This window comes from Hakea prostrata, chromosome 7 (assembly GCF_041222555.1).
Source record: "Hakea prostrata isolate BN-2017 chromosome 7, UWA_Hpros_2, whole genome shotgun sequence".
Lineage (NCBI taxonomy): Eukaryota > Viridiplantae > Streptophyta > Magnoliopsida > Proteales > Proteaceae > Hakea > Hakea prostrata.
The window spans coordinates 51424208-51446246 of record NC_142606.1 but is presented as its reverse complement, the minus strand read 5'-3'; the positions used below and the strand labels follow the sequence as shown (position 1 = coordinate 51446246).

Here is a 22039-nt window from a genome sequence, read left to right as displayed (position 1 = left end):
AATCTATATTTACATCCTTGTACATTGCCTGCCACCTTCTCCTCTACCTACTTAAAACAGTTGAGACTTATCCACGACAAAATCAACAGGTAACCCAAGTACTTTGAAGGATTAGTATTATATCTCACCTTACCCAGCCTAGAGAACCGCCTTTTAGTATTCGGGTGACTGAAGATCTCTTCCTATTTATATCCTGGCTGTAGCTTCACAATATAAGTCGTGGCAAGCTTTGAGACGACATTTTTCTTTTTCTGTTTTATTTTATTTAATTAAAATTGATATTCTTGAATCTTGGTCCCATTTTTCCGATTTGACACATCAAGCTGAATTGGCAGTGGGTCCAAACAATTTGGTCCGTGAAGATTGAACGATAGACCATCAACACGTGGCTACAATACAAAGTTGAAAAAGCTGAATTCTGAGTTTTCTCATCGTTGTAGTAGGATTGTAGGAAGCGTGTGTCATCCACTCGCATTGATGTATCCTTACACGTGTCCTGCTCCATTATGCGAAAACAGCGATGCTTCCTTCCTTCGCTCAACCTTTTTATCTCCTTCCCTCCGTTCCTCTCCTCTTCTCTTTCTCTTCTCTCCCTCTCTCTCTCTCTCTCTCTCTCTCCCTCCTTTCCTGTCTCTCGCTCTCTTCGTTCGAACTCCTAGATCAATTATCGTTTCTCTCTTTCTCTCTCTCTCCTCGCGTGCTCTCTCCGTTTCTTCCTCGACCTCTAACCGTTTTTGCTAAATGTAAGGGTTCCGAAAACAATAAGAATGGATCCCTTGGAAGACGAAGATATCGGAGGAGACGAATCTCAGAGGGAATCCGACCTCACATCTACTGATTCAAGCGTATCTTCTCTCTTTATCACCGAAGACAGTCGCAGCACCACCAGCTCAACTGATGCTTACGGCAGCAGCAGTGGTAGCTCCGGCGAGATTCCGGCTTCTGTTGTCGAAGGTGTGTTAGTGCCGAGGTTGCTAGTATCCTCAACAGTCTCCTCTGGCGGTGTTAACATGGAAACGGAGGGATTAACGGTGCCTCTAGCGACTGCGAGGCAGAAGTGCGTGGGAAAGAACAACAAAGGAGTGACTTGGGGGTTCACTTCAGTCATTGGGCGACGGCCAGAGATGGAAGACGCCGTCTCCGTTATCCCTGGCTTCCTCTCCAGTCCTTGTAACCACATCGGCGGTTGTACGGCGCCGGGCTCTCGAACTTCCGGCGAGATCTCCCCCGTCCATTTCTTCGGCGTTTACGATGGTCACGGTGGTTCCCAGGTACTTTATTTTATTTTCTCTTTTTCATTTTCAATATTTTCTTTAGAAACTAGTCCACTCCACGTGATAAATCAACTATCCAAGCTGTGTCCTTGGACGTCCGATTGAAATCTGGAACAAGACGTAGTTTTCAGATTCCAATCTCACAGTCAATCTGTAGTCACCAACACGTGCTGAAAATGGGAATTCTCGATTTTTTTAATTAAGAATTATGGAAGGATTTCAATTCTTTAATGGCACGGAAGGACACGTTGCAAACAGAGTATGGTGTTGCACGAAAAGAACCTAATAATCAAAAGAATGGGCTTTATTTCTTTGGGACCTTTTTGTCAGTCTTTCCTAATTGGACACGTGTGACCTGTGATGTAATGTTATTTATAGAAGATGACATCACGTCCGTCCAAGTATATAAGCAGCCGGCCGGCCGGTCTGGTCTGGTGGTCGCGTGAGCTGCAAAACTACGGAATTTTCTTTCTAACCATAATCAACGGCAGGACACAATTCCGTCCTTCTTGTTTAACATACCTGTAAAGCAATACGTGGCGGGGAAAGTGGGCCCCCAGTTTTGGTTGATTTTGACTCCTTGATGTCACTGCAACACCTGTTACGGAGCAAAATTAAATTTTTGGGAGGATGGACATTTCGTCCTACCATAAAATCCCTGGACAGGTGGGCTGTCGAGTTAGTAATGACTTTATGTAGTGGGGTCCATCTGGAGGTTAGGGTTCCAGTCCTAACTTCTCGGATGTTGGCCAGGTGTATTTCGTGGATCGCTGTTGTGTCCTGACGGATTGCTAGTGGGGTCCACATCTATTTACCTAACGATGTGGACAGCAGGAAAGTATAGGAAAAGCTCTTACGGCTAGTTTCTGTAGTCAATGCCAACTAATAATTAAAAAAATTAAAGCACCAAAAAGGAAAATTGCCAGCCTTATCATTCTACATAGCCAACCATACAAAAACTACTAGTTAATTAAGAGGAATAAAGAGTAGTATTAGTTCGATCTTAGCCAATTATTTTGATTGATACCTGGCATATCTAATCTCCATTATATGGTATATATGCCACTAGATTAATTTTCCCTTTTATTAATGAATTCATATGCCACCTGACTGATGCCAAATATAGGAGTTCACTAACTTTAGGAATCAGTGGATGTTTCAAGAAACCAATAGGACGAAAGGAGTCTTAATAACTTAAGTTACATTTGTCTCTATGGGAAAGGAACAACTTACACAAAAAAAAGGAGAAACCCCCATGTTCGAATAGTCAAACTTGGAAAAGATATCATAATCAATCAATTTAGAAAGATCTTACAAGTTACACTTCACATTCCTTAATCTTCATTATATATCTCCATTCTCTCTAGTCAAAATTAACAACCCCCCCCCCCCCCCCCCCAAAAAAAAAAAAAAAAAAAAAAAAGAGAAGGGAAAAAACAGAAAAGCAAAGAAAATTTAGAAGGTGGTGTGTGATTTCTTTTTTAAGGAGAATCTCTGTGCTTAGCTAAGAAGAGTTTTGTTATCAGTTTAGGAATTCAGTTTCTTTGACCTTTGTTTCTGGTAAGTGGAAACCATACATGGTATGGCAAATTCATGTGGCTTTTGTTAACCATTCAAATGTCTATGACCTTGAGAACTGGGAGAATCAGAACCCTTTTTGATTAGCATACCCAGTCACTGTGAAACTAGTTTTGTCCTTGTAGGGGGAATACAGGAAAAGTTGTCCCTCAATTGGTTCCATAGCCTGATGCAGATTCATAACCAAGTTAGACTCTTTTCCCATTGAATTAATCTAAGATCAGATCAAATATGTATTTGTTCTTTGATTCCATGAGTTTACTTTTTAATCAGCCAATTTGATGAACCTAAAATATTGGTAGAAAGTAGGAAAAATGAGCTTTATTTCATTAGTTTGGTTTGGACTTATTTTTAATGTATTTCCTTTATTGTTTCACTTTCGTAGTCATTCTAGGCTGTCTAGTTGGTTAAGAATTAGGCTAGGACTTCCCTTTTTAGTATATGAGTTTATCTTTTAAGTCTTTTATATAAGGTTGTAACAGGGGTATTAGAAACAAATTGATTAATAACTGAATTTTGAGTTTTGTTTATTAGTGTCTGTAAGGTGCAGTGGTCCAAGATGGTCGCATGATTATCTCCCACCTCCTCCCCACTCCCAAAACTGCGTCTTCTTTATGTGATTTCTTCTCCTCAAATGAAATCAGCAGATTTTTGGGCTAGGCTGTAGGGGGATATTTTGGGTATTTCCTGCGGTTGGATTTAAATCAAACTCTTAAAGGATTGGTATGCAGGTCCTGAGGATGATATGAAAGAGGTTGAAACCTCGAGCTTCAATGGAGGAGGAATGTTTGAGAAGAAAAAAATTCTTCTTCTCCTTTCTCTAAGGATTTGAAAAACCTAGACAAGTTTGGAATTTTAAGCACCAGTAATGAATATTTCCTTGGACTCTTTAACTACCAAGGTTTTCTCCACAATGGAAAAATCAGCCACAAGTGACAATCAAATTTTCATCTCGACAAATCTAGTGTTATTCATCCTCTTGGGGTATTTATAATGATGACCCAAGCCCTACAAGATTCATTCTAGAAGACAAACTAATCGTTTTAAACTAACTCAAACTCAAAAATGGATTCCAGTTAGAATAGAACTCTCCCCAACTTGCTCTTTCACAACTTAGTAGTTCCGTTACTTGACCTTCTAATTGAAAACAAACTTAGTGACCTGCTAACCTGATTAACCTAGTCATGGGACAAATTAATCACTTAAAATGGACCCAAAATTAAACTAAATTCATGTACCTTTATAGTACCACTGTTTTGGGCCCATGTAGAAGGCCCATTAATAAATAAATCAATAGACAAGTGGTCTGACCACTATATGACTCATCCCTTGGATTATTCCTGAGAAAAACAAGCCCAGATAGAGGATGGACCTGCATCAATTGTTAGTTGAATTATCCTCTAACTCCAATTTTTCTTCTTATAATGTTTTGGTGTCTCAAATCCTGTTTCCCCCTTTTTGAATTTTTGTTTCCTTCCATAAACATTAGTTTTTAACCGAAATTCATCCTATTTCCCCCTTTTTGAATTTTTGTTTCCCCCATAAACATTAGTTTTTAACCTAAATTCTATCTGATTTGACCAGTAGAACCTTCCCAAATTCAAACCACATACACTTTATTCCTATCCCCTTACTTCATACACGTTACACCCTCACCCTACCATCATAAAACCTAAATCCCCCCACCAGCTGGTTCTTTTCAAGATCTTTGAAGAATGGCCTCTAGTTGATCCTATTCAATCTTGGGCTACATGACCTAGGCATTGGAGTTACTTAACAAGCCAAACTGTAACGTAGTAACCCTAGCTTCTGTGACACATTTTCATTTTAATATCACTGCAAAGAACACATATGTACAAAATGGTTACTTGGGCTGCATAGGGTTACCCATTTATCTGATATCTAAAAATGCCAACTTACCAAATTGCATAAACCATTAATACGTACGGATTTCATTTTTCATGTTTGATAGGTGGCTAAATTTTGTGCTGAGCGGGTCCATGCAGTTGTGGCAGAGGAGTGGGGAAAGCTAGTAAGTGACAATGAATGGCGTAGGAGATGGGAAGTGGCATTCTCTACTGGGTTTGAGAGGGCTGACAATGAGCTTGTGGCAGACTCAATAGCACCAGAAATAGTTGGCTCAACTGCTGTTGTGGTTGCTGTATCAGGTTGTCAGATTATTACATCCAACTGTGGTGATTCAAGGGCAGTGCTTTGTCAAGGGACTCAAACGGTCCCGTTAACTGTCGATCACAAGGTCATTCCATGTATCTTTGTTTCATTGTTTTCATCGTCTTCAGTTGGTCTAGAAATTGCCAAGATTTATGTGCTTTTGGTAAAAATTTTATAATTTGCATTAGTTGCATTAGTCTGCAAGTGATATGTTCAAATTCCCCAGTTATGCTTTATGATTATCAAATAGGTTGCAAAAGTGCACATTTCAAGTTTGACGCTTAAAACTGAAATACTTTATCAGGATTCTCCAATTCATGCATGTATTGTCATTTCCAGTTTTGTTGACAATTTTTAGTGGTGCTGTTGCTCATTCTTCTTTTCATTTTTACAGCCAGACAGAGAAGATGAATTAATGAGAATTGAAGGAGGGGGAGGAAAAGTCATAAACTGGAATGGTGCTCGGGTTTTGGGTGTTCTTGCCATGTCTCGAGCAATAGGTTTTTCTTTTCCCTTAATCCCCATTTTTTCTTTGGTCATTCTGTTCTGAATCTTCTAAAACTATGCCACATTTAGTTGTGTCAACCAGCTTTATCCTTGGATATGTTGACTGAAATCATCATGATAGGTGTGCTTCATTGGTGCAATCTGTAGAATGGTAGTTAGATTCAGCCTTTTAATGGATTCAGTGGCCTGTACCCACTGTTGAGATGTTTGACATACGCTGGGGAGTGAATCAGATGATTTCAATATGGTTGTTGCCACCAATAAATGTAGAGAAGCTAGAGAGGAAATCCTTTTTTTCTCTTAGGGTGAGGTTTTACTCTTTGGGCAATTGTAGTTTAATAAACATAGTGACGCAAGATGCAGTTATGCCTATGTAAGGAACTTTGTCAAGGAGAATAAGGAGGAATATGATTTTTAAGGGACAGAAACCTTTCCTCAGATTCTTTTTTAGGTGAAAAGTTTGATAATTTATGATCAATGGATTTATCTTTCGATGTGGCCAAAGATTTGGTCATGGAGTTATAAGTTGGCCTTTGGATGGGTTCCTGTGCAGGTGTGATATAAAGTTGATTTCCCTACTGCGCTTGGACAGTGCAAAGTTTGAACAAGTTGGTTTGCAATGAATACATCATAATTGTTTGTTCAAGGTGGATATTACTAATTGGGATTTGAATGTAGAGGCATGTAGGTCAATAAAGGCCTGAAAGATTTGTCAACACTGGGAAAGTGGATAAAAATAATAAAGGCTTCATCATCTCAGGGGGTTACTGTTTTAGAATAAGATTGGGTGATTGTCTAGCTTCTCAAAATTTTCTGGAAATAACAGAAAAATATATAGGAGTGAGATATGATAGCTTGACCCTTCATGTAAATTAATCAGAGGAATGCTAGCCAAATGAGTTTAAGAGAGTAGCACACTCAAACACAGATATTTTCCAGACATATTTGTAAGGTTTGGATGCTATTTTAATCATAAAATGGCAATGACGGTGAGAGATGTTTTAAGCAAGGGTTAGCAAATCCCCAGAGGTGGTAACTGACTGACTCTATGATTGGAATTCTCATTTTGCACTTAAATATGGTCTGTAATTCTTCCCATATAGAACAGTCATGTTGCTGTAAATAGTTTGTGCATGTATTCTATAGCTGGTATGGTGCTTGCAGATGTCTTCTGCAGCCGAAGGAAGAAATCCTTGATCTTTTTGATCTGGGTAAAAGTACCTGGCCTAGCTAGCCTAGGGCAATAAATCACTGGACTATGTGGATCGGGAGAATTTCTTGATCTGCGTGATTTGGGTGCTCTATCTGAAGGACTTTGATTGAGAGGTGTAAGGCTTGACTCTTGCCATTCAATTTTGTATTAAAATTTCAGCACCTGTAATCAACCTAGGGACTAAAAGGAAATTCAGAAAGAAGAAGAAGAATAGAAGAAGATTGAAGACGAAGAAGGAGAAGAAGAGAAGAGGGAGAGAGCTTGTGCATGTATCTTTTGGCTCTCCCCTGGTACTTTATTTATAATGTAAAATTAAGTCTTAGTTTAGGAAAGTTTCCTAAACTGAGTTACAGTAGAGGGGAAAATTACATTTTGCATAGAATTTCCTAAATCTATTAAAAAGAATACTATCCTTGGGAGATTACTTATCAACCAAGCAATAAACAATTAGATAGTAACTAAAACAGAAACCTAAGCTACAATAGAAATCAACTTTATATCACACCTACTAGTGAAGTTTATCTTTATTGTTCATGGCTTTTGGTCTCCTCCTCATCCTAGTCTCACACAAGTTTGGAACTCCCCCCACCCCCCCATCGTCCTCTGCTTCCAACCACACCATTTGGATCCCTTCCATACCAAAACCTTCACAACTGCCTTTGCTTGGAACCTCCTCAGGTCCACATTTCCCCCTGTCCCATGGGCCCCTCTTGTTTGGTTCAAAGGCCAAATCCCCCGCCACTCCCTCACCCTTTAGAGAGCCCTTAACTTGGCCCTCCCAACACAATCTTTACTCATCAGCCGCCACATCCCCGCCAACCCCAATTGTATTCTTTGTTGGAATGGAAACGAGGACCTTGATCACCTTTTTCTCTCTTATCCCTTCTCCCGATCCATCTGGAGTTTAGCCCTTGATTCTATTTGGCTTGGATCGAGATGTTCTTTTGGTTTTGCTTGAGATTGGCATTGGATCCTGAGAACCTTCTCTGGCTCCACGATTTGCGATCAAGTGGGTAAGCTCGTCTTTGCCGCCATTGTTCACCGTTTATGATGGGAGCGCAACATGAGAAGATGGACTTCCAAATCCCTATCCCGAGCCTTGATTTGGAATGCAATCTATTTTGATGTTTCTTCTAGACTTATTACTTTTCCCCACCTCCCAGTCCTTGACTCGTTGAGGAATAGGTTGATTGTTAGTTCCTGGAGTCTAAACTCCTCTTTCCAGTTGCCCTCTTGACTGGCTGCTGCCCCCCTATTTCTCTTTGTATTTCTTGTTGGCCTTGTGTTTTTAATATAATTATTTATTCATTAAAAAAAAAAAACTTCTTGGAAGTGATGCACCCAACAAAATAAAAGTTTTTTTTTGGGGAAACAAAATAGAAACTATGGCAATAGGAGAACCCATTGTCTTCAACCTCTAGAGTCAAAGCAACAGCTGTAAATTAAGAAAGGTAACAACAAGAAATCGCACAACTAACACAAAGAAATAGCATAAAGAAATTTTGATCAGTAACTACAATTTTTTTTTTTGGGGGTGGGGGATATAATGTTGGTTGAGAACTTTGAATGAGCCATGATTAAGACATAGCTGGAGAACCAGCAGTAATAGCCCAAAAACAGGGTAAGAAGCAGTGCAAACAAAACTAAGCCAACCAAGGCTATGAATGGCAAATTAGCAATCACACTGCAAGAAACCTAAAAATCGAGATCAGAATCAAGTGAGATTGAGGACATCTGAAGGACAGATTCAGATCACAGAAGAAAAAAAACTCATGTAATAGTAGATGTGTTCCTCATGTAGTCAAACTTCAAAATCTTCAAACCTTCATGACTTGTTTAGGAGAAGGTCTAGTTCATACTTTTACAACAAAGAACATAGAAATAGATAGGAATTATTTCCTCAAATTAGAATCTTTAAATGACTCTCAAACCAGAAATCACAGAAAGAAACAAATACGGACTAGATTAAACTTGCTTTGCTACCGTGTTAGAATTTCAACACCTATAATCAGCCTAGGGGCTGAAAGGAAATTCAGAAAGAAGAAGAAGAATAGAAGAAGACTGAAAAAGAAGGAGAGGAAGAGAAGAGGGAGAAAGCTTGTGCAAGAATCTTTTGGCTCTCCCCAGGTATTTTATTTATAATGTAAAATCAAGCTAAAAGGAAGAACATTTGCTAAATTTCCCAAATCTATTGCAAAGGACACACCAGGAGACGGCCCAAGAAAAAGAAAGCCGAGCAAAAAAAAGTGAAATTCTAACAAAGTTCAATGTTTTGGGTTAGGGTATAGAATAAGCCTTATTTTTAAGTATGGTAAACCATGGTGATGCGAACTGGTTCTGCTGGGCATGGAATATAATATTCTTCTAGTATAGGTTATCTTTCCAGACTTTGTAATTTAACCCCCAAATTTAGGCCCAGTCTTCAGGATCATCTCAATTGAATTCAGCAATAAATTATGGTTCTAAACTCTGTGGTTATGGTATAAGGCTGTTATGAAAGATCTAGGGTTTGGGAATAGGGTAGGCTAGGTTCAGTTTTGGCTTAGAAGCTTCAAAACTGAACCTTGCTGTAATTTAATTCAGAATTGAAACTCTCAAGTCTAGGGTTAGGGAAAGTTAGGGTGTATAGATTTAGGGTTTCTAGGGGTAGCTAGTGTACCTAATTGCTATCAATTACAAGGGAAAGGGAGGGGCAGATGATCCTAAAAGGGTAGGGAAGTTGGTGGAGGGGAGTGGGAGTTTTAGGATCTAGGATTTTGGGGAAGGAGGAATTTTAAAAGTTAGGGTTTCGGGTGAGGACATCAAGCCTAAGGTTAGGGGAGGTTAGGGGAGGGAGGAGGGTGTTGAATCCCAAGGGGGTGGGATTTGGGTGAGGGATTTGTGAGATTCAGGAATTAGTTGATGTCTCAGAAATAGAGGTAGGGAGTGATGCATCAACTATGTCATTCTCAACATTCTTTCTTTTAAAGAAAGACTCACTGGTAGACTTCTTTTCCATGGTTAAGCAAATCCTTCTACTTCTAAGAACCGCACCACTCACTTTAAAAGAAATTGCAATAGCAGTTTGTTCTCCCAAAGTCCCACCTATATCCATTCAATTTGATTGATTGTTAAATTCAAAAACTCAAATAAATATAAACTAAACAACTCAATTTTGTATTCCAATTACTACAAAATTTGTTTAACTGTTAGCTAGTATATGATTCAAAATAAAACTCAATCAAATAGAATAAGAGTCATATTTTATCAATTAGTTCAATAATTTTTTAATAGAATAATTATTTCAATAATTAGTTCAATACCATATAAATATACAAATATACAATGTTAGAAAAAACCATTAATTCAATAATTAAATTGAAACAACTTTCAATTAGCTGATTGTTTTCTAAAAAGAAAAAAAATAAAGATAAAGAAAGAGAAAAAACGGCAACAAATCAACAATACATAAAAACAAATAATAAAAGATAATTACAAAAAACAATGGAAAAAATACTAACTAAAAATCAATACAAAGAAAGCGAAAAAAGAAAGAAAAGAAACGATACCTAGGTCAAAAAAAAAAAAAAAAAAAAAAAAGAAAGAAAGAAAGAGAAAAACCAAAACACATAATAACAAACAATACAAAAACAAATTGGGAACACACAAATAAATTGAGAAAGAAAGAACAACGAAATAAAATAAAATAAAAAATTCAAATATGCTTTCTAAAGAGAATACTAGAAAAATCGTGAGAGAGAGAGAGAGAGAGAATCCTGAGTTTCTACCACATAAAAAATGTGAGTGAGTGAGAGAGAAAGGAATAATTTGAGAAAAAGATAGTGAATACCTGATAATTGTGGAGAAGATTTAGGAAAACTCCAATATCTGCCAACTACTCCAATACTTTGTGAGACGTGTGAGGAGAAAAAGAGAATAAATAGGGAATGAAAGAGGAAATTCAAGAGAGAATAAATAAGAATGAAAATATGAGAGAATAAATAGGGAGAAATTCAAGGATCATGAGTTAGATTTTAATTAGGATTTAACTTTTTGTTCCTTAAAACTAGGGTTTAATGTTAACCATCTGATAATAATTAAGAATGACATCTATGCCCATCATCTTCACCATAAAATTTAATTTCTAATTTGGGGGGGGGGCAAATAGTGGTAGGAATAGAAATTTACATGAATAAAAACTCTAATAGAGTTGAAGTCTTGGTATAACTCAACCAATAGTCCCCCTCAAGTTGAGGCATAGATATTAGTCATGCCCAACTTGCCTACAATAGGAAGGAAATCTCCTTCTCTCAAACCCTTAGTGAAAACATCTGCCACTTGGTCTCCAGACCTCACAAAAGGCATATAGATAAGCCCTTGTTCCAGCTTTCCTTTGACAAAAAACCTGTCAATTTCAATGTGCTTAGTTCGATCATATTGCACAGGGTTATTAACAATACTAATAGCAGCCTTGTTGTCATAATATAACATCATAGGGTTTGGACTTGGACTCCAATTTCTTATAGCAAGCCTTTCAACCATAGTAGCTCAAAAACTACACGAACCATAGCTTTATATTCAGTTTCGGTACTGGATAAAACTACCACATTCTGTTTCTTACTTCTCCAAGTAACTAGATTACCTCCAACAAATGTACAATAACTTGAAATTGACTTCCTGTATGGAGATCCAGCCTAGTCTGCATCAGTGTATGCTTATACTCTTAGATTATCTGTAGGTGACAACAGTATTCATTTTTCCAGGAGTTCCCTTCAAATACTGTAGTATTCTGGTAACAACCTTCATATGAGCTAAATATGGATCATGCACGTATTGGCTCACTATCCCCATGGCATAAACGATGTTTGGCTTGGTGTGGGACAAGTAAATAAGCTTCCTTACTAGCCTTTGGTATCTTCCTTTGTCCACACTGGTTCTCCCTCTTTTTCTTTAAGTTTAGCTCCAGCTTCAATAAGGGTATCAACTGCTTTACACCCTAACATTCCCACTTCTGATAATAAATTTAAGACATACTTTATTTGGGATAGGAATATACCCTTCTTTGATCGAGCCACCTCAATCCTTAATAAGTATTGCAACTTCCTTAGATCTTTAATTTCAAACTCTCTGCCAACAAAGTCCTTCAACCTTTGAATTTCTTCACCATCATTCCCTGTGATGACAATATCGTCTACGTAAATAATGAGAAGTGTGATGTTAGTACCTGACTTCTTGACAAATAGTGTATGATCAGCATTGCTTTGCTTGTACCCAATAGTAGTCATTGCCTTCAGGAGGTGTCCAAACCAGCATCTAGGAGACTGTTTTAATCCATAAATTGACCTCTTCAACCGACAAACTTTCCCTGTAGTATTGTCATCAGAGAAACCATGTGGGATTTTCATATAGACTTCTTCCTCTAACTCCCCATGTAAGAAGACATTCTTTACGTCTAGTTAGTGCAAGTTCCAGTCTTTGTTCACAACTACAGATAACAAAATTCTGACAGTGTTCAATTTTGTAACAGGGGCAAAAGTCTCCTCATAATCTATCTTATAGGTCTGGGTAAACCCCTTTGCAACTAATATAGCTTTCAACTTGTTGACTGAACAATCCATATTTTGTTTAACCACAAACACCCATTTGTAACCCACTGGTTTTTTTCCTAGAGGAAGTGTAACCAGCTCCCAAGTATCATTTTTCTTCATTGCCTGCATTTCCTTTACCATAGTTGCCTTCTATCTTTTTTTTATCACAGGCTTTCTGCCAACTTTTAGGAACATATATAGATGATAGAGAGGATATAAAAGCACGGTAAGAGTCAAACAATGAGTCATAAGAGACATATTTAGCTATGGGATGCTGAGTATAAGATCTAACTCCTTTTTTAACAGCAATAGGAAGATTAGAAGAAGATACCTCAAGGGGAATAGTAGAATCTGATTCTACAGGAGACTGAAGTGGTAGCGTCTAACCTTTCTCCACCTACTTTAGTTGGTTGTAATTCTTCCTTTGATAAGTCTGCACCTTCTTATTCTGGTCAATCTTGTTTTGAAATACCTTAATAGTGTGCTTCACAGGAGTGGTCTCCCCCTAATTAGGTTCTTCACATGGTTAAAAAATCGGAGAGGGGGGGGGGGAATTAGAGTCCTCAGGTATACTAGTTGAAGTCTCCCCATGGTCAATAAATACTTCTTGAACTCCTAAGTTGTGTTGTGGTGGTGTGATAGAAAGGTCTAGAGTTAGAAATAACCTCTCCTCTAGGACTCTCCCTTTGGAGAGGTGTTTGGTAAGGGCAAAACTCATTAAAAATGACATCCATAGAGACAATGGTTTTCCTGGAAGGAGGATGATAACATTTGTACACTTTCTGAGTAGCAGAATACCCTAGAAAAATGCAGAGTAGGCCACGGGGAGCCAACTTACTTTGATGGGATGTGATTCTGGCATAACAGACACATCTAAAAACCTTTGGTGGAATAAGAAAATAAGAGGTTCCTTGGAGAAGCTCATTAGGACTGTTAAACTAAATCAATGAAAGAAAGAGTTTTAGATCCTTTACCTTAGTGATTTTCTACAATGGATCTAGACACTGGAGGTGCCTCTTTGCGTCCCCTTTCCCTTCTTTGAGCTTGTGAACTCTATAGGTTATTTCCACGCTTCCAAATCGGCGAACCACAATGATGGAGGTTTTCAAGATTAGTTTGAAGAATTCGTAGAGCATGAGAGAGTATTCTGAATCATGTGTTTTTGTTTGGTTTTCCATCCCTCTATTTATAATGTTTTCCCTCGACCTTAATTCCTTAATTAGGATTTTCTTTAGACTCATCTTAGGGAGGGAATATTAGAGTTCTCTTTAAACTCAATTAAATAGAGGAGTAGTCATCTTAGACTACATAACCATCTTGCCGCCACCTATGGCGCAAATTGTAGTGGGACCCACCCACTCCACCCACTAATATTAACATCTCCCACTCGCCACAAGGTGGCGGAGTTATCCAAATGCTCTCATCGACTCTAATCCTTTCAATGCGGAAATGGAATGTGCGACTTAAGAGATGTATTTAGGGTAGGAGTGCTATATCAAATTTCCATCTAACCAACATAGCACATCACTCGAAAATTATCTCATTATACCCTAAACAATTCAATTATACCTAGTTCCACAATCTCGATCCCTCATAGTGAGCAATGTGAACTATCCTCATATGATGTACTCATGACTTTGTCCAATGACAAGTTGCTCGGGCAATGAGTCACATCATTGATGGGTATAGAATGAAAAGTTTTCCCATAGCCCTCATGTTATTTGGATTATCCCCAACTGCTTTCCCAGTCTTGCCCTGCGAGACTGCATCATCCATGATCCTAAGGAACAAGCTAAAGTAGCATCATTGGGTGTCCTCTTCGTGGCATAGTCTAAAGTAAAGGGTACAAGTAGGATCAACAAAATGTGATCCTGATGGCTCACACAGTGACGAAACAGGGATCCATTCAATCACTCTCATCATCGGTATGGGCATGCAATAAACATGCATACAATGGCGTAACTCCCACTAATATGGGCATGTCACAAAACAAAAAATATGCCATACGAATCTTGGTTCAGTCGTTACTTAAAGTGCCTAACCTGATTCTTCTATAACCAGTCACACATTGACCAATTATAAAAGATTCACATTCGGCTACAATCCAGGCAACATAGAAATGTGATGATTCTATGTACGGCCATTGAGGTCTCATCTTAGCTCCAACTAAGGCGCCTGACATTGGTTTGAAAGCCCCCTAAAGCCTTACAAACCTTAGGCTCATCTTGCTCGCTATCTACAAGCGCCAAGGTGAATTACCCGTGTGAGTGGGTCAATTCCATGCCTGGTGACATCTTTATAAAATATACTAACTCACTGCATCACATCATCTGCATGTGAGAATAGGCTAGGACTTCTCAAAAGTCTTCTAAGCCAAACTGCCTCTTGAACAGTAGCTGAGCATGCAATATACTCAGCCTCCATCGGGACAAAGCAATGCAAGTTTGCTTCTTGCTACTCCAAGTAACAGCTCCACCTCAAGGATAAAAACATAACCTGAGGTAGACTTCTGCTCGTCCTGATCACTGCCCTAGTCAGCATTACTGTAACTTCTCAACCTCAAATCTGAACCATTATATGTGAGCATGAGATTTGTTGTCCCACGAAGGTAATGGAAAATCCTTTTCACTGCCTGCCAATGGGTAAGTCCTGGGTTACTCTGGTAACGACTGACCATCCCAATAGCATAGCAGATATCTGGGAGCGTGCATATCATCACGTACATCAGACTACCAACCGCAGAAGCATAGGGTATATTCTTGACATTTGATTTTTTTCTTCTTCACTATTAGGGCATTTATCTAGGCTCAGTCTGCACGTTTTGTCCATTGGTGTGTCAATGAGCTTATAATTTTGCATGTGGAATCGTTAGAGGACTTTTTCTAAGTAAGTTTGTTGAGACAAACCAAGAAAGTTCTTTGAGCGATTCCTCACTATCTTGATGCCTAACACAAAGTTGGCTTCACCCATGTCCTTCATCTCAAATGTGAAGGACAACCACTTTATAGTGGCGACAATCATGTCAATGTCATTCCCTGCTAAAAGGATATCATCGACATATAAAGAGAGAACTAAGAATCCTTTCTTGGACCGTTTTATATACACACAATGATCTTCTTCAATCACATCAAAGCCATTAGAAGTTACAGCATGATGAAATCTAAAATACGATTGTCTGGACGATTGTTTGAGGCCATAAATGGAATGTTTAAGGCGGCAAACTTTGCGCTCATGTCACTTGGACTCAAAAACCCACTGGGTGATCCATATAGATCTCTTCGTCCAGTTCTCCGTTGAGAAATGCTGTTTTAACGTCCATTTGAAAGAGTTCAAGATCTAGTTTTGCCACAATGGACTAAATAAGACGAATGGATGCTAACCTCACCACAGGGGAGAATGTCTCATCATAGTCCACACCCTCTCTTTGGGTGTAGCCTTTCGCCACAAGTCGTGCCTTATATTTGTTAATTGATCCATCGTCCCTACACTTAACCTTAAGAACCCATTTGTTCCCAATAGTTTTGCAATTAGGTGGAGGATTAACTAACTCCCAGACTTGGTTCTTTTCTATAGAACTCAACTCATCTTCTATAGCAGCCAACCATTTGTCCTTAGCATGTGATGATAGCGCTTCCTTTAGGGATGAAGGCTCCTCCTCATCAGCTAAGGCACACAAAAGGGCATCCCCTTTGTCACATCCTCCTAGCCGGTACCCTAACTGACATACCCGAGAGTGTGATCCACAGCCCAAAAGATCAAGTTTAGGAACGATCATATCCATTTCGCACAATAACATAATCAAAAGCAAGAACAAATCATAATGTTCAAGTAATTTATAATAAAAGTCAAGAAAGGATCTCAGAAGGATCACTATAGAATATCAGAGTGCGGAATAACAAGATACCAAATCAAAAGACAACTGTAGAGTATAGCGAAAATATACCCTACAAACACATGCGGAAGGTAGATCGAAATCCAAGTAAAGCTCTAAGCTAATACAAGTAAAGTAAAAGATAAGTCTAGAAGAAACAAAATAAATCTAATCCACATCTTCAGTCAGCTCTTCTTGCACTTCAGTCTTCATCTTCTTCACCTTGTGCTTCCTCATACATACCGTCAAAGAAATCTGAACCTGTAGAGGAGTCTAACAACAGATTGTACAAAAAAAAGGAATGAGTTTCGAAAGAAACTCAGTAAGGCAAGTTAATCCATAACAACATAAATAACATGGAAGCAAACCATAACAACATGCAATGCAATATGAAACAAGTAATGTATGTATGCATCTAAACTCTATATATGCTGGTCTCTATGGCAGACATGCTTTAAGTCATAGCTCTGTACTTCTTTGGGTAGGTCACGCATACGGCTCCTGTTGGTAGTGGGTCCGGGCATCCCTCTCGGACAAACCATGGTAGGGGGTTAAGTCAACACACTCTCTCACAACCATTTGGCATAAGTATCGGCGCATGTCAGGGAAAAACCTAGCCCAATGCAAGTCATCTACTCAGTTACATCAAGTCAGGTCCAGATACTTCCATTCCTGCCCTCTCGGGATCCTTTCCGGTATCCTTTCCACTAGAGTCACAGATATTACTCACCGGACTCATCAACCCTATTGGTTATCCACATATGATAAACGGAAAGCTCTCATGTCCTCTCACGGATATAACTCACCGGTCTCGAGCGCCCATGAGCCCAAGTCTAGCCATATGCAACCCTCCAATAAATGGCCCCCACAATGTGATTCCCGTCCTCTCACGGATATAACTCACCGGTCTCGAGCGCCCGTGAATCCCCATTGTTGCCACGGGTCGTTCGGTCTCAATACCCTTCCGAATCGGGTCTGATATAACAGGGGTATAACCTAGCCAAACATTGCTAGACATCCCTAGGTATGACAGCCAATGATTCGGGAAAGTGTCGATGGGCATCTTCGGAGAACATCCCATACTATTCCCTCCGATGTCCAAGGACAGAAGCATCGAAAGGATACTCCCCAATCCCAAACCAAACATAAGCAAACACATTCTCAGAACAGTCATGACATACACAACCAGCAGTTCATCATATACAAGAGAATGTAAAAGCAAAAATCAGATTAGGCAATAATAAGTAATTCATATATCATGAATAATAAAAAGACAATATAAACAAGTGCTACTGTTCCCACAGTAGGAGATCAGAATTAAAGTACAACAATAGTAAGTAATCTCATAGTTTCATAGAGTAGAAACCAGAGAACAATTAATCAATGTAGTTAAGGAATCAACTGTCCTTACCTTGATTATCGCCGAAGATAATCCAAAGATCACAGAGAGAGACACCAAACATGGCAAATAAACCCCTAACAAGCATAGATATAACATTAGGAAAGATGCCTAAAAGATCAGAGAGAAAACGAATCAAACTGAGCGAAAATTGAAGCTACTGTCTTCATTGATCGATTGCCTTGGTCTACTGACCCAGTCGACCAAGCAGTCGACCAATCGAGTCAGTACGGAATAGTGAAAATTGTTTTGGCCATAACTTCTTCGTTTGAAGTCGGATTGATCCGAAATTCAAAGGGGAACTCCCTAGGATGTATTAGAATCATATGGGAAGATAAAATCATCAAGTCATGGTAAAAATATGGGTTCTTGATTTGACCCAAGAAACTAGGGTTTCAACCTTTATGGCTCCCATGAAAAGGTTATGATCACAAGAAGAAAGGGAATGGTTGCAATCAAGAACATAATAAGAAAATCTTGTTTAGGTTAATAAAAACATTGCCCATGAGGTTGATGACCAAGTACAACCTAACCCTAATGAAGACATGGGGGAGATCTTAGTGTGAAAATCAAACTCAAAAGGTCTATAACAAAGGGGTTAGGGTTTCATCATACATAACCGATGGCTCTCATGGAAAGGCTAGGAGTAATCAAGATTCACCCTAGGGAAAGAGAAACAAAGAATGCACAATCAGAAAAGGTGTTGGGAAGTTTCCAACAGATAAAAGAACATTAGGGTCTTAGATATGGTTACCTCTCATAAGAGTTACCCATAATTAACTCTCACAAAAACAACCCAAGATAGATAAAGGAACATCTCATTAGTATTTCAAAATTAAGAATGGAATTAGGAAGGGTCTACCAATGAGAGAGAATAAGGTTCTCAATTAAAGTGAAAGGAAACAAATTCTAATCATACGATTAGGTATTTACTAACAAGGATCCGTATATCCCACAGAAAGACTAGGGAGAATAAAGATTCACCCTAGGGCAAAGAATTTACAATAAAAAATTAATAGAAATAAAAGGGTTCCCAAATTGGTTAACCTCTCATAAGGGTTACCTAAGAATTTCCCCTCAAAATCTCTCCCTTTTGGCTAGGGTTGAGATCATGACGATGATCATAGATCTCAAAGGATGGAATGAGATCATGGAATAGATGGTTGCAAGATTGCAACATCTTCTTCCTGATCTCAATCAAGAACAAGAACGAAGAAAGAATAATCTAGAAATCCTAATTAGGTTAAACATGGATCATGAAGAAAATATAGTATGATCAAGGATAAAGAATTAAAGATTGATAGGTTACAATTCTAGTAAGGGAAACACATTGATTGGAGGTTAACAAGATCAAACTAAGGGTTCTTGGTTTGATCCAAGAAGTTAGGGTTTCACCCTTTTTGGCTCGCAGGAAAAGGTTGAGATTGCAGGAGGGAGGGAATTGATGATTGGCCAATTACAACAAGAAGAATTAAAGAATATTGAATTTAGATCAACCTCCACATTACCCATGAGGTTTCCCTCATATGGGGGTTACCAAAAAGGTTCTCATGATGACCACACAAAGTTAGGGTTTCAAGGGTTAGGGTTTCTAGATTAGGGTTTCAAGAATTCAACTGGCTGGGGTTGAGATCATGATGATGATCATAGATCTCAAGGAACAAGATGAGATCATGGAGTGGATGGTTGCAAGAGTGCATCATCTTCTTCCTGATCTCAGCCAAGAATAGATTAAAGAAAGAAAATCAGAGATGGAGAAGAAAGAGTGAGTATACACATACCTTTGCTGCAGGAGGATGAAGATTTCTTCAAGTCTTGTGAGAGATCACCAAGGAATGCAAGGGAATTGATTAGATTAGGGTTCTAACTCATTCCAGAGGCTTAGGAGGCATAGGAGGCGAAGTAATCCCAAGATTTGGACTTAAATAGAGGAGACAGGACCAAATTGGTAAATTCAGAACCAATTGGTCGATTGGATTGGTTTACTGGTCCAGTCGACCAATGAGTCGACCAATCAGGACAGCAAGGTTCAAACAGGGATTCGGAGGGCTATACAGGGTCAAATTGAGTGAGGTTTTCTTCTACGAGTCAATCAAGAAGTCTAGTTTCCAGAAATACTTTCAGATCAAGAATTGGAGTTCATTAGGTCCACCAACTAAGCTCACCTTCTTCGATGCGCAAGCAGGATTTGCCAGACATAGTTCAGCAACTTCGGACAAGGATTTAGAAGGTTATATGGGGTCAAATTGAGTGAGGTTTTCTCCTTCAAGTCCATCAAGAAGTCTAGTTTCGGGAAATATATATAGATTGGGTACAGGAGTTCATTAGGTATTTCAACTAATTCACCCCTCTTCGGTGCGCAGATTCAAAACTAACACTGACAATGCTCTCAAGTGAGGGGCATCATCGACAATGTCCATGGGCTAGGGTTCCGACACCAAATCATCAACCAAAAGGTTCTACAAGCAACAAGCTAAGATCAAATCAAGGTCCAACTTTAAGGTGTAACATTTAAACTAACGCTTCTTTACCCAAAACAGATAGGGTGTCCTGGCTAGGTTTGGGCTGGATTTCACACCCTTCAATCTCGAATCAATGACGGGGAATATGTCCTCTTGTGCTTCTACATGCATTGAGATCACAATCGTTTATGGGTGTTGTGTCCCCACTAGGTACACTCCCACTAGGTTCACAGTCTGCATTCGTGCTCCCACTTGGTGCACTATGACCAATATCTTCTCTGGCGACTAAAGGATGTGTTCTTTCCCCACCCTCGCCAAGAGGATTTGGTATGCTGTGATCCTCCCTATCTCATAGAGGTCAAGATCTCTATGCGCATCAGATAAACTAGGGTAATCTGCTTCTAGTTACTCGACATCTCGTGACTCAATCTCAGTCATACCTCCACTAGGGTGTTCACTATACATAACATATCCCTTAGAGCTATTAGGATACCTCACAAAGATGCATTTCTTAGCTCTAGGACCTAATTTCCCGTATTTATGGGAAGAGGTGTGAACATACCCAGCACAACCCCATGGTTGTAAATGTCTTAGAGCAAGCTTTGTACCTTTCCATAGCTCATAGGGTGTAGATGGTATTGACTGAGATGGTACTCTATTCAAGATATAGGTTGCAGTCTGAAGTGCATCTCCCCAAAAACTAATTGGGAGGTTTGCTTGCGCCATCATGGACCTAACCATGTCCAATAGAGTTTTATTCCTTCTTTCTGCTACACCATTTTGCTGCGGAGTGTTAGGAATAGTTAATTGTCTCACAATTCCTTTTTCTTCACACAATTTTTTAAACTGTTCAAATAAATATTCGCGTCCACGGTCACTTCGCAGAATTTTTAAATTCCTGCCTAATTGATTCTCAACCTCTGTCACAATGCGTTTGAAACAATCTAATGCTTCATAACGGTGAGCGATCAAATAAACATAACCATATCGCGAATGATCATCTATGAAAGTAAGAAAATAGGAGGCTCCATGTCTTGCCTTAACTTTCATGGGTCCACAGATGCCAGATTGTACTAACTCTAATGGTTGAGTTGATCTGGGTGCCTTTCCAAAAGGCTTTCGATGAGCCTTTCCAGCCAGACAAGGTTCACATATGGGCAGGTCTACTTTAGCGAGTGAGCCTAAAAGGCCGACTCTAGCTAATCTTGACATCATGTCCTTCCCAATGTGACCTAATCTAGAATGCCATTTTACAGATTCTATATTACTGTCAACAATTAAAGAAGAAGAATTAGAGATAACCGGAATCAAATTTAATTTAAAAAAATCCATTGTCAAGAATGCAGTGGCCCCATGTGGCCCCTTCAAATAACAAATCCAAAGCACTGTTGGAAAAATTGAAAGAATATCCAAAACTTAAAAGTGCTAAAACCGAAATTAAATTATGCATTATGTCTGGTGCATAGAGTACATCATGGAGGATCAACGTGCGGCCCGTTCGTAAGCTAAGTTGGACTGATCCAATGCCTTGAACATCAATGTAGGCGCCGTTTCCTACGTAAATTCTATACACTTCCAATGACACTTTACGATAATTTATGAAACTGCCTCTTTCCCGTGTGACGTTCTTGGTTGCTCCTGTATCAACAATCCAATTTGATTGTGTTAAGGCAACCAAAACATGTGTACTCACAAAGGTATAAGGAAAAGATAAAGATGGTACCTTCTTTGACTCAGTGCAATCACGAGCAAAGTGTCCCTTCTTTTGGCAGTTGTAGCACGTTATTTTGGACATGTCTTTCTTACCCCCATGCTTTCCACGTTTCTGTTTGACCATTCCCTCCCTAGGTGCCAAGTTTCTGGTACCCTCCTGATTCCCTCTTTTAAGTCCTTTACGCTTAAGCCATTTGCCCTTACGTATACTTGCCTAAGCAACTAGAGCAGTTGTGCGGGTCACCTTTAGGTGCTCCGCTTCCATATCAAGGTGTTGAGCTAG

The 22039-nt window shown here is 39.1% G+C and overlaps 1 protein-coding gene across 1 annotated transcript in view; it reads left to right on the top strand.

Annotated features, from left to right (window-relative positions):
* The first annotated feature begins 517 nt into the window (after positions 1-517).
* The window catches only part of LOC149011340 (protein phosphatase 2C 56-like), a 36278-nt gene continuing 14756 nt past the window's right edge, over positions 518-22039 (top strand). The window contains exons 1-3 of the mRNA XM_089161458.1: positions 518-1271; positions 4825-5109; positions 5419-5524. Of these exons, the coding sequence (XP_089017584.1) occupies positions 768-1271; positions 4825-5109; positions 5419-5524 (895 nt within the window). The 5' untranslated portion in view covers positions 518-767. The remainder of the gene's footprint in view (positions 1272-4824; positions 5110-5418; positions 5525-22039) is intronic.